Raw genomic sequence first — 13,105 nt, forward strand, 5'->3', positions numbered from 1 at the left:
CACAGCACTCACGCTCCATGCATCCAGAAACGAGGCGGAAACTACCGCGCCCACAATGCACCGCGACGGCCCGGGCTGCGGAGGCGTGGCTGAACCCAGCGCAGGCGTTCTGCCCGGCCTGGAAGCGAGTAAAGGGGATTCTGAGCCTTTTAGTGGCGGGAGGGGGATACAGGCGGCTGCTGAAGGCGGCTACTGCATTCAAGGGGCCTTCAGATACCGCAATGACCAATGAAAAGAAACTGAAATTAGAAAGCTCTTTCCTTTAGCCGGAAGTGCCGCAGGAACTTCTGGGTCACGTGGGGACAAGCGCCAAAGGGCCGAGATGAAGAAATAGAGCAGGCTTTCTTATCCTGTACCTTTAAAATCGGGCTTGGTGAAGCTGGGACGCTGCCTTAAAGAGGCTCATTCTCCGTCTCTTTCACGTTTGTTCCCCCTGCTGTTTGCGTGAGCGCCGTATTTTCCTCAGTGGCGATAGTGACCGACTTAGCCGGATTAGCCGACTTCCGCCCGTGGCTAAGATGGTGGTCGAGCAGCCTTCGTAACCTTTACGGGGCTGGGCGGTGTTGACGCCAGAGCTGGCGTGGGTGGAGCGGTTGGTAAACAGCAAATGCCGGAACTGAAGCGTCGGGGTCAGCGATGGACTGGAAAGAAATTCTGCGCCGGCGGTTAGCGATGCCCAACACCGGTCCAAACAGTGAGTTTGGGAGGGGCCGCCCGCAAAAAGAGCCTGGCTCTAAACTCCCGGAGGTGGGAGGAGGATGGGCAGGGGCAGCTCCTGGGAGCCGCGCTTTCCTCTTGGGTAAAGCCTCTCCTGACAAAGGAGGCTGACTGGAATGGGTTTAGGAGCCAGAGATGTTTGATCCACATTTCCCTGGCAAAAGATTTGTGGGAATAAAAAGTTACCTTAGCCACTCACTTGGGTGGTCCAGACCTAGACTTGTGAAGGATCATTGAGAATCCCGACGCCAACAACCCTTCTATCCTACCGGGATCTATAATCCATTGCTCCTGTAGATTTTTATTTGCCACACTTTTCATTTTTCTCCTTAATCCATTTTAGACTTCATAATCCACTTTTCCTTGTCTTTTCCTTCTACTTCATACTTACTAACTTATCAGCCTAATTAAACATCGTTCCTATTCCACATCTGCATCCAGGGCAGCTGAAAGTGATTGGAGAAAAATGGAACCATGGTGAACTGCCTCGCTTTTAATTCGTGTAACTTAAAGTAGGTGTTTTGAAGTTCATTTACACTTCTTCCGTGTTTCCCTAAAGTCAGGTTCCTGCAGTCTATGGCAGTTCTTTCTCATCTCCCAACCTCCAGTCCTCCAGTATGTCCTACTTACTCCTTACTTCTAGCTGATGAGCTAGTATATGTATTTGAGAAAGTAGAAACAATCGAAGAAATTCACCTGTTTCCATTTTACCATTTCTGTCACCATCCCCCCATAGGTGACCTTAAGATAATAAACTGGCCATGCTCCTATTTGAGACAGTCCCTCTGCTCCAACACTAGATCGTGTTCCTCTATTTTATTCATTGACTTCATTATCCTCTCATGCATCATCAGATTTTCTTTCTCAGTGGATCATTGCCATCAGCTCTGACAAACATACTGTAATGTCACACATCATTACTAAAAAAAAGAAAAAAAATCATTTGATTTCACATCCCCATCCAGCTTTTGCTAGTAGTGTGGTAGTGTTTCTTTTCCACCTATAGCTCTACCCCATTTTTCTGCTCCCCTTGTAGCAACACTTGATTAAAGAGTTGTTGGGTAAATCTGTACTGGTCTCTAATTCCTGCTTGTCATGATAGTCAGTGATCTCCATGTTGTTCCAGTGCTCAGTTTTCCTCATATTACTTGACCTGCTCAGCCCCTGCCAGGGACATAGTAGTTCACTATCTCCTCTCACAGGTACTTTCTTGTCTTGGTTTCTAGGACACACTCAGTTTTCCTCCTACCTCACCAGTTAGCCCTTCCCAATCTGCGCTTTTCCTTCCCCTCCTCCCCTAGAATTTAGCATTTGAATGCCCGAGGCTAAGTTCTTGGTCAGCATCTTTTCTCTATTTACCCTCACTTTCATGGTGAAACTATCCAATCTTATGGCTTTACATTCTATATGCTAATGTCTTCTAAACGTGTATCTCTCCCCTGGACCACTTCCCAAATGCCAGATTCATGTATTTAATTGCCTACTAGACATGGCCACTTAGATCTAATAGGTATCTTAATCTCTTCCAAAATTGAACTCCTCCTCTCCTTCCTAACTTGCTCACTCATAGTTTTCCCCATCTTAGTTCCAGGCATTCCCATCTGCTCAGTTCAAAAGCTTTGGAGAGTGGAGTTCCCATCGTGGCTCAGTGGAAACAAATCCAACTAGGAACCATGAGGTTGCAGGTTCAATCCCTGGCCTCGCTCAGTGGGTTAAGGATCCATTGTTGCCGTGAGCTGTGGTCACAAATGCTGCTTGGATCTGGCGTGGCTGTGGCGTAGGCCAGCAGCTGTAGCTTTGATTAGACTCCTAGCCTGGGAAGCTCCATATGCTACAAGTGCAGCCCTAAAAAGCAAAAAAAAAAAAAAAAAAAAAAAAACCCACAAGAAACCTTTGGAGATATCTTTGATTGCTCTTATTCTCTAGTACCAGCATCCAGTGTGTCAGCAAATCCTAGGACTAAAAAGAAAATACATCCAGAATAAATTTATTCCTAACCACCTCCATTGCATCCACCCTAGCCCAGGTCACTACCATCTGTCGTCTGGTTTACAGCATTAGCCTCCTGATTGCTTCTGGTGACTCTCTCCCTCACCAGCATAAAACCCATGCCTGGCCCCACCATTTATCAGCCTTCCCTCACCGCCTACTGTTCTCTCTGGCTCATTCTGCGGCATTCTCACTAGTCACCTCTCTCTTCCCTGCACACACTAGGCACACTCACATTTGGCTGTTTCCTTTGCTTGGAATGCAGTTCCTCAGGCTACCTGGATAGCTAGCTGCCTCATCTTTTTTGTTGTTGTTGTTTTTTGGCTCAATTTCATCTGAGTGAGACTTTCCCTGACACTCTGTTGAAAGCTGCATGTGTGTATGCACCCATCCACTCACATATATACTTGTATTTCCCTAGAATAGTTGAATGATAAAATGAAAGTGACTCTTGGGATTTGGGCTCAGGTGGCTGGATGATAGTGGTACCATTTACTGAGGTGAAAATACAGAATTAAAAGAAAAGTAGTAAGGTAAAGGATAGAGAAAGTTATTCTTGGTGTGTTAGAGCATGAAGATGAAAATACTTTGCTTTGAATATATGAGTTGAGGGGTCAAGAGCAATGTCTGAGTTAGTTACTTAGATTTGGGACTTATGAAGTTAAACTCTAATAATAGCCACAAAAGGGTTAGGTTCATCAGCAGCATCAAATTTTAACAAAGAAATCAAGGACAGGTGTTTCTATTAAACTAAGCAGTTAGGCCATATGTTGCCCTGGCAGTTTGCATAGAGTGCTAGGAGCACAAGTAGGATTGCATGAAGAGGAAGTGAGAGGAAAGAGATAGCCACTTGAAAAAGTGGGTGAGAAAGAAGGAATCATGTGTGGCAGTAGGTAGAAAGGAAGGCATTTTTCGGGGAGAGATGAGAGAATGAGGGGTTGGCCTTGGGTGAGAGAAGAGCTACCTCTTCTCCTGAAACTGACAGGAAGAAAGTAAGATGCAGATTTGATACCTTCCCGTCCTCCCACTTAGTTTAGATGTTTGTGGGTGTCTGTGGCCAGGAGACTCAGTTGTTATGAACTGGGAAGGATTCTCATCTGTTGAGGGCGAGCACAGGGGGCTTGTTTTGGAGCAGTCACTCACCAAGAGGAATAAGCAAGAGGACATCACAGGCCAGTTAAAAATGTACTGATGTTTTTGAGAGGCTGACTTAAGGATTAGTAACATGAAATAAATTCGTGAGACCAGATATTTGCAAAATTGTGCAGTTTTCTCCAACACCGTTGAGCCATGATAAACTGATTATACAAATGATCCAAGATTAAAAATTAACAAGGCAGATGTGCAGAAATGCAGACAGAAGAGTTTCAGGAAACAGCTACAGGCATGTTGAGAAGAAGTGAGACCAGGAAGAAGAAAAACTTTTGAAAAAACATCACAGAATTGATCTCAGGGAACCTGAAGTGCAGTGAGGTTTTGGATAACCAGAAGGAAAGAAAATTTTTGAAAGTATATGAGAGTTTAAGATTTCAGAAGGGGAGAGTTCCCTGGTGTCTCAGCATGTTAAGGATCCAGTGCTATCATTGCTGTGGCTCAGGTTCAGTTCCTGACCCAGGAATTTCCACATGCCAAGGGCATGGCCAGAAGGAAAAAAAGAGATTTCAGAAGAGGGGTAGATAACATCTGTGGTCTTTCTGAGTGACAGGGTAGAGTAGGGGTGAAAGTCTTCAGAGTGGAGGGCTCACAATCACCCACATAAATGTTTATTCTTCCTTGAATAATAGCACCCTGCAGTGTGAGCTTCAGATGAGAAGGGTTTGCCTTCAGTAGAGGAGCAGTGATTACAAAGCTGAATCTTCATAAGCTTGAGGGCTCTATTTTCTCACAGCTTTAGCCCCAGTGTCTAGTACAGTGTTCTGTACAGAGTAGGTGCTCAGTAAATACTTTTGATTGAATGAATTAGAACATGTCAGGTCTGTGAAAGGCAATGACTTGAGTAAGAGACAAGTATAGTGATAAAAAGAGGTGGGGGATATGATTTCACATACATGGGATTTAGACAAACATACAGCACAAATGAACAAAACAAACAAAAACAAACATGTAGATACAGAAAACAGTAGTGGCTACCAGAGGGGGAGCATGGGGAGAAGATTAAATGGGTAAAGAAAATCAACTATATGGTGACTGTACAAGCTAAATCCTTGGCAGTGAGCATGTGTGTGTACAGAAATAAAAGTAGAATGTTGTCCACGTGAAACATGATGTTGTAAACCAATGTTACCCCAATAAAAAATAAATTAAAAAAAAGTGCGAGTTTCCATTGTGGTTCAGTGGGTTAAAAACCCCATTGGTATGCACGAGGATTCGGGTTCAATCCCCAGCCCCACTCAGTGGGTTAAGGATCCAGCATTGCTGTGAGCTGCAGTGTAGTCAAAACGCAATTGTGACGGCCTTTTTTGTACTATAATTAGAACATAGTGTATCAATATCTTGAAAAAATATTGTTTGATTTTTAAAAGTGCTACCCCCCAATCTGTTTCATTACCAGAAAAAAAAACTGAACAAGAATTAAAAGATGAAGAAATGGATTTATTTACCAAATATTATTCAGAATGGAAAGGAGATAGAAAAAACACAAATGAATTCTATAAGACCATACCCCGGTTTTATTACAGGGTAAGTGGTATCTAAGTAAATATGTTGTATAGTATATAGATGGAATGTGATAATCCAACAGAATCAAGTAATAAATGTGATAATAAAAATAATCCAACAGAATAAGTAAAAATAAATAAATGTGATCATAAAAATAATCCAACAGAGGAGTTCCCGTCGTGGCGCAGTAGTTAACGAATCCGACTAGGAACCATGAGGTTGCGGGTTCCGTCCCTGCCCTTGCTCAGTGGGTTAAGGATCTGGTGTTACTGTGAGCTGTGGTGTAGGTTGCAGACGCGGCTCAGATCCCGAGTTGCTGTGGCTCTGGCATAGGCCGGCGGCCACAGCTTGGATTAGACCCCTAGCCTGGGAACCTCCATATGCCGCAGGAGCAGCCCAAGAAATGGCAAAAAGACCAAAAAAAAAAAACAAAACAAAAAAAAAACAAAAAAAAAAATCCAACAGAATATTGGATTATTTTCAGCTTTCTATAAGACTTAGGTTTACCTGGCTGATCACTTTTTACCTTCTTTTACTCATAAGATGTAAAATGTCTTGCTCAAGGCTAAATTGAGGAGTTCCCATCGTGGCGCAGTGGTTAACGAATCTGACTAGGAACCATGAGGTTGCGGGTTGGGTCCCTGCCCTTGCTCACTGGGTTAACGATCCAGCATTGCCGTGAGCTATGGTGTAGGTTGCAGACGCGGCTCGGATCCTGCGTTGCTGTGGCTCTGGCGTAGGCCGGTGGCTGCAGCTCCGATTGAACCACTAGCCTGGGAACTTCCATATGCCGCGGGAGCGGCCCAAGAAATAGCAAAAAAAAGAAGAAGAAAAAAAAAAAAAGGCTAAATTGAAAAATACATTGAGAATGGAAAATATTGAGTTACACTTAATTGTATGTTTCCTTGTATGAAAATAGTAAAGGGAGATTTGAAGAGGGTTATAGATGAAACAGTAAGACTTTAAGAAAGCTATTGACAGCTCAGATGGAAGGCTACTATATCTCTCCCAGCCTTTAAAGGATTTTATGACTAATCCACATTTCTCATGGAAAAAAGGAAAAACAGCTGAATAACATTGCCCAGAAATATAAACATTTTACATGAATCCTTCTACATATTTCTGTATATGTGTGTGTGTTTAATAAAAAATGGGACCACATCATACATATTTTTTTTTGCGTTTCACACTTTCTTAACCAGAGGCATTTAGACAACTGAGAATTTTTGATAGTGTGAGGGAGCAGGAAGGAAATTGATGTTTTCTGAATGTCTGTGTATTTCAGAGCACTTGTGACTCATTATCTCGTTTTACCAGGATTATGAAATCGTGTCGTACTAACCCAGGAACAGCCCTCAGATGTTGATGTTACCACATTCCCAGGATTCAACTTTCTTGTACTTCCAGTTCCAACCTGGAGGGTTCCTGAGGGAACCCCCTTTGCCCTTATTTTCATCATTCTTCACTGACCTCTTCCAGATCCCAGATGTGGATTTGTGGGACATTCTTTCCCTTGTTTCTTCTTCCGCTCCACTGCTTCATAGAAACCCTGTCATCGTTGGTCACTAGTTCTCTCCTTGGCTGACTAGCTGGTTGACTAACCATGATTGTGCTCTGGGAAGAGCACAATCCCAGTCTCAGCCCCAGCCTACCTTCCTAGCACTTCTTCCTTTTCCATCCCTTTTGATGGGAGAAATGCCGTCTGAGTTCTTAGAAATGAAAACTGAAAACCATACCCCCCAATTTGGACTATGGGTTATGTAGCTACATTTAATGGGGCAAAGATACAGAAAAGGAAGAAGGAGTCCTCAAAGCAAATTGTTCGAAGTTACTGGAATGGGTCGTGTTAAAGCCCTGCTTATGGAAATCACCCCAGTGGGCAGACTCTCTGCCTTGGAGGCCATCTAATAGACATTGGCTCACCCATCTCCAAGAAGCAGGGTGATCCAGTCTCAGAGGGCATCCTTGGCTAAAACTGTGTATCTTCAGCCAGTCCTAATTTAATTCTGTATCAGGTTACAGTGGGAACAGCACTCTACAAATATAGAATAAAATTTGTGCTACATTGCATTGAAAAAGTGGAAACAGTGGTGGTCATAAAGTAAAATAAGACTGTGACACTTTCTGATACATTTAGTTTAGGGATGGTTATGCTACAATGAACATCTGTCATAGTACTTTACTCCTAGCAGTCACTAGACATAGCACTAAAGTCTCCTCAACTGGGAGGGCTACCTAACTACCCAGTAATGAAATGAGATGGAGAAGGGAAGATACGCTAAATCCCTGATGTCAGAAGACCTAGAGTTAAATTTTATTACTTTAGTTGTATGACTTTGGACAGGTCATTAACATTAGGTGTGAAATTGAGGGGACAGAAGGGTGCAGGGAACCAAACCAAACAACTAATAAAAAATTAAAACAGTTGGACCCCGAAGTCTTTGAATCTTGGGTCTGAGATTGACTAACTGCATGTGTGTTCTTTTTTTTTTTTTTTTTTTGTCTTTTCAGAGCTGCACCCACGGCGTATGGAGGTTCCCAGGCTAGGGGTCTGATCAGAGCTGTAGCCACTGGCCTACGCCAGAGCCACAGCAACTCGGGATCTGAGCCGCGTCTGCGACCTACACCACAGCTCACGGCAACGCCGGATCCTTAACCCACTGAGCAAGGGCAGGGACCGAACCCGCAACCTCATGGTTCCTAGTCGGATTCGTTAACCACTGTGCCATGACGGGAATTCCGGAAGCCGTTTCTTACTCCTGAGTGGCAAGTCACTCCCTCATTCCACCCCCAAATTACACATGACAGCACTCTGGACCCAGGCAGCACTTGCCCTTCACATGTCCATCTGCCTCGTGGGGCTGCGAGCAAACCAGGGTGAGGGCTGTATTCAGTGCCAGGGCTCCTCACAGGGACCCAAAGACGGTTGCAGAGGAAACTAGTCTGCCCAAAATTAGGAGCGACTTTTTTTTTTTTTTTTTGTCTTTTTGCTATTTCTTGGGCCACTCCCACGGCATATGGAGGTTCCCAGGCTAGGGGTCGAATCGGAGCTAGAGCCACCGGCCTAATACCACAGCCGCAGCAACTCAGGATCTGAGCCATCTACAACTTACACCACAGCTCATGGCAACGCCAGATCCTTAACCCACTGAGTGAGGGCAGGGATTGAACCCTTGTCCTCATAGATACTAGTCGGGTTCGTTAACCACTGAGCCACAACGGGAACTCCTGCATATGTGTTCTTAATAAAGTCATCTCTCTCTTGATGTCCTCATCTCTAAATTGAGCTTGATAAAATCCATCTCATGGGGCTAGTGGGATTAAATTAGAACATGTGTATTGATGTTTGGTGTATTGTGGGCACATACTAAAATGTTATGTTTATTTTTAAGTAAAAGTCTGTGGGTCTGAAAAAAGAAAAAAGAAACTTGGTGTAGATGGTTAGCTTTTTCCAGGCAGGGACTGGCCTCACTGATGACTGAATTCTCTGTGGATCTCTTTTTATTAAATGGACTTTTTAAGTACATGATGGCTTGAAGTTAAGCAAAAGTAAGGTACAAAAAGTAATTTTGAGGCAGTAGCATACATTGTTTTTTATAAGGCCAAATACATTTTACATAATCCAGTAGTCTAGAATTTAAGTGTAGAAATTAATTCTACAATATATTTTTAGCTGCCAGCTGAAGATGAAGTCTTACTACAGAAATTAAGAGAGGAGTCCAGAGCTGTCTTTCTGCAAAGGAAAAGCAGAGAACTCTTAGATAATGAAGAATTACAGGTAAGAATGGATAAAAGGTTGCTTTGGAAGTTACCCATTTTTTATTTGTACTGCGTATGTCATAGGGCATCTCAGGGTGCCTGAATGGAGCCAGTACTGCAGAGTGGCTGAAAGCACAGGCTCTGAAGTGATGGTTCCCACCAGAATCGGCTGTAAAGCTTGTGTGTCCCAAGGATAGTTTTGTTTCTTAAAAGTGATTTTAATGTGAGGCCAGAGTTGAGAACCCCTACTGCAAGGTCAGACTGCAAAGGTTTCAGTCCCACCTCTGCCCTGTGATCTTGGACAGTGGACTTAACATTTCTGTATTTCAATTCTTATCTGTAAAGCAGCGATAATAGTGTCTTTGACTTAATTGTTTGAATGTATGCTGTTGTCTGCAAAATCATATAAAATTACTTGAAAATTATCAAAAATTTCCTGCTGTGGTATGGTGGGTTAAGAATCCAACTGCAGCAGCTCTGGTTGTTGTGAAGGCTCAGGTTCAATCCCCAGCCCCATGCAGTGAGTTAGAGGATTGCAACGTTGCAGCTGTGGCTTTCATTCATTCTCTGGCCCAGGAACTTCCAGTATGCAGAAGGTGTGGCTATTTAAACAAAAAAAAGTTATCAAAAGTCAACATCCTATAGTTTTATGAATTGAAGAGGAACAATATATGAAAATTTTAGAACCTAGTAGGCACTCAACAAATGCTAGCTTTTTTATTGTTGTTAGTAATCAAAAGGATAATGGAAGATAAGATTCTTAACACTAACTCTCTGCTATCAGACTATCATCTTAATGGAAATAACACATTTGACCATGTCTTTAAATTTTGTTCTGTTGATTATAACACCTCATTTCTGCACTTCTCCCAAGAACTTGTGGTTTTTGCTGGACAAGCACCAGACACCACCCATGATTGGAGAGGAAGCAATGATTAATTACGAAAATTTTTTGAAGGTTGGTGAAAAGGCTGGACCAAAGTGCAAGTAAGAATGATATAATTACAAAGGAGTACGTTATGTTAAGAATTTTAAATGCCTGAAATAAATGTTAATAAAAATTTAAGTCAATATGATGATAATTTGGGTCAGCTTTTCATTAAATGGTAAAGTTTAATAAAATTATTTATACTCAAGAAAATTACCTTAGTATGAAGTTATTTAAAAAATAATGTAGTTGATTTGCAACACTATAGGCCCTCATTCTTAAGACAATAGACTTCAATGATGTATGACTTAATATTTTAAGTTTTGAATTATAGTTCTCACTTTGACTTTTTCCCTCTACCTTGACTTTTAATTGTTTGAATTTATGCTGTTGTCTGCTAAATCATATAGAATTCATTTTATATTCTATTGGCAGATGATTTAATCTTTATTTCCTTTCCTTAGGCAATTTTTCACAGCAAAAGTTTTTGCTAAACTCCTTCATACAGATTCCTATGGAAGAATTTCCATCATGCAGTTCTTTAATTATGTCATGAGAAAAGGTGATTTCATTTTCATTGTGCTTGAACTCCTCCTGTCTGGGAATTAAGTAGACTTTTGGTCAGTGCTTTTATATTTTTTTTTTTTTTGACTTTTTGTCTTTGTTGTTGTTGTTGTTGTTGTTGTTGTTGTTGCTATTTCTTGGGCCGCTCCTGCGGCATATGGAGGTTCCCAGGCTAGGGGTCTAATCGGAACTGTAGCCACCGGCCTACACCAGAGCCACAGCAACGCGGGATCTGAGCCGCGTCTGCAACCTACATCACAGCTCACAGCAACGCCGGATCCTTAACCCACTGAGCAAGGGCAGGGACCGAACCCGCAACCTCATGGTTCCTAGTTGGATTCGTTAACCACTGCGCCACGACGGGAACTCCCTGGTCAGTGCTTTTATAGTATCCCTTCCATGTTAAACAACTCTTTAGTAAATTTGAATAATAGAATTTCTTATCTTTTGACCAATATTTTTTTTTTATTATTATTACGATTCTCTTCTGGAACTTAATAGAGCTGAGATTTTTTTCTACCATACATTTGGGTTCATTATTATAGAAAAACAAACAAAAGCTTCATCTATCCTGAAGATACTAGCTAACTAGATATATCAAAAGCTGAACCAAGACTTTATAGTTATTTGAATCAATTTTAATTCACTGGTAATTTTATTTTACCAGTGTATTATAGGTTGAGTTGGCTAAGAATAGTTTCAAACTCAAAACCATAGCATCATACTCAAGAAGTGTTTATTAAATAACTTGGAGTTGTTATGTTTCCTGTAAGTTCCATAATGATCTCTCCAGTTCTTTGTGTACCATCTGTAACTAATATTTTGTTGTAGTAATTAACCTCACTAGAATTAAAGTTGCCTCATAGAAGACATAATGTCACACCTGTTTGGTAGAACACGAGTATTCTCAAGAGCATCAACTTTATTATCACTTAAGGCATGGTAGAATTCTTTATATCTGCAGTTAATTCTATGGTATATTTTGTTTTGAAAAACTTGTAGGTTAATGAGTAAGCATATATATGAGAGAAAGTATGTTTATAGAGTTATTAAGGAGTTCCTATTGTCCACAGCAGAAACAAATCTGACTAAACCATAAGGTTGCGGGTTCGATCCCTGGCCTTGCTCTGTGGGTTAAGGATCCGGTGTTGCTATGAGCTGAGGTGTAGGTCACAGATGTGGCTCGGATCCTGCATTGCTGTGGCTGGAGCTGCGTCTGTGGCATAGGCCGGCAACTGTAGCTCTAATTCAACCCCTAGCCTGGGAACTCCATATGCCATGGGTGTGGCCCCAAAAAAGCAAAAAAATAAAATTAAATTAAAATACAGTTTTTAAATTAGCTTGTCTCTCTATCTCCTTATATGTACAACATACAGATATGTTAAAGGATAGATCATAATTTATTTCATTTTCTTGTTTACGGTCAGTTTGGCTTCATCAAACAAGAATAGGACTCAGCTTATATGATGTTGCTGGTCAAGGGTATCTTCGGGAGTCTGTAAGTATTAACCTACTTTAATAACTATTCTAGACACCAAAGTGTTAAATAATAGTTATCACTATTAAATATTATCACTATTAAATATATCCTGGAAATTTCTGTACATTCAGGTTCTGGCCCTGGAACTTCCATATGCCATGGGCATGGCCAAAAAACAAACAGAAAGATTAAAACAAGTCTTTCTTGCCTTTTTTTTTCATGAATGGAAGCAAAAATTGAAAGAGAGATGAGGGAAGTAAGAGAAAAGCAATAGTATATCGCTGTAGTTGTGTTCAAAAGGGAGTAATTTTCCCTTCTCTCAATGAAAGAAAACATTTCTATCAAAAGAAATACTTCTCTTAACCTTGGCACTTGGCCTTTTGAAACCAGACCTTGTGTCTCTCTTAGTTAAATGACAGTGATTTCCAGAGTCAGCATCTATCATTTGAGTAGTATAGGCAAACCTTCATTCACTTACTAAATCAGCACATACTGAACACTTAATTTGTGCCAGGTACTCCTCTGTTCCAAGCCTTAACTCTTATGAAGCTTTTATTCTAGCATAGTAGTGAGGTAGACACTAAATTATAAACAACATGATTTCAAATACTTACAAGTTCTAAGGGAAAAATAAAACAGGATAATAGAAAAGAGAATGTCTGAGGCTGGAGCACCATTTTAGATAAGATGAAAGGGGTGCTGCTTTGAGATAGGGATTGAGTTTTAGCTGTGAAGGATGAGAAAGAAGCCAACCCAGTGAAGATGGAGTATAGAGGGAAGTTCAAGTTCAGGGTCCCCAAGGCACCGATAAACCTAACCTGTTCCAGGAGCAGAAGGGAGCCAGTGTGATTAAAGCATATGAGCAAGGGTTAGAATGACAGGAGATAAGTTGGGGAAGTAGGCAGGAGCCACATGTAGGGTCATTAGGCCATGGTAAAGAGCTTGGATTTTGAGACTGATGGAAAGCCAGAAGTTTTAGGCTGAATCTGTCAGGATACAGTTTACTTTTT

At 41.5% G+C, this 13,105-nt stretch overlaps 2 protein-coding genes across 6 annotated transcripts in view; one reads left to right on the forward strand and one right to left on the reverse strand.

Annotated features, from left to right (window-relative positions):
* KIAA0391 (KIAA0391 ortholog) overlaps nucleotides 1–511 on the reverse strand; it is a 142,759-nt gene extending 142,248 nt beyond the window's left edge. The window contains exons 1-2 of one of the 2 annotated variants that reach the window (XM_021099167.1): nucleotides 357–497; nucleotides 1–118 (exon numbers count right to left, since the gene is read on the reverse strand). The gene's annotated coding sequence lies outside the window, so the exon portion shown is untranslated. Of the gene's footprint in view, nucleotides 119–356 lie in introns of both variants that reach the window. The other variant, XM_021099168.1, reaches the window with a different exon arrangement.
* The window catches only part of PPP2R3C (protein phosphatase 2 regulatory subunit B''gamma), a 27,057-nt gene continuing 14,053 nt past the window's right edge, over nucleotides 102–13,105 (forward strand). Inside the window, exons 1-7 of one of the 4 annotated variants that reach the window (XM_021099170.1) lie at nucleotides 291–694; nucleotides 1,159–1,229; nucleotides 5,258–5,385; nucleotides 9,038–9,142; nucleotides 9,998–10,110; nucleotides 10,516–10,613; nucleotides 12,043–12,113. In XM_021099170.1, the coding sequence (XP_020954829.1) occupies nucleotides 5,293–5,385; nucleotides 9,038–9,142; nucleotides 9,998–10,110; nucleotides 10,516–10,613; nucleotides 12,043–12,113 (480 nt within the window). In that variant the 5' untranslated portion in view covers nucleotides 291–694; nucleotides 1,159–1,229; nucleotides 5,258–5,292. Of the gene's footprint in view, nucleotides 695–1,158; nucleotides 1,230–4,103; nucleotides 4,106–5,257; nucleotides 5,386–9,037; nucleotides 9,143–9,997; nucleotides 10,111–10,515; nucleotides 10,614–12,042; nucleotides 12,114–13,105 lie in introns of all 4 variants that reach the window. The other 3 variants (XM_021099171.1, XM_021099169.1, XM_021099172.1) reach the window with 3 other exon arrangements.

Source organism: Sus scrofa, chromosome 7 (genome assembly GCF_000003025.6).
Source record: "Sus scrofa isolate TJ Tabasco breed Duroc chromosome 7, Sscrofa11.1, whole genome shotgun sequence".
NCBI lineage: Eukaryota > Metazoa > Chordata > Mammalia > Artiodactyla > Suidae > Sus > Sus scrofa.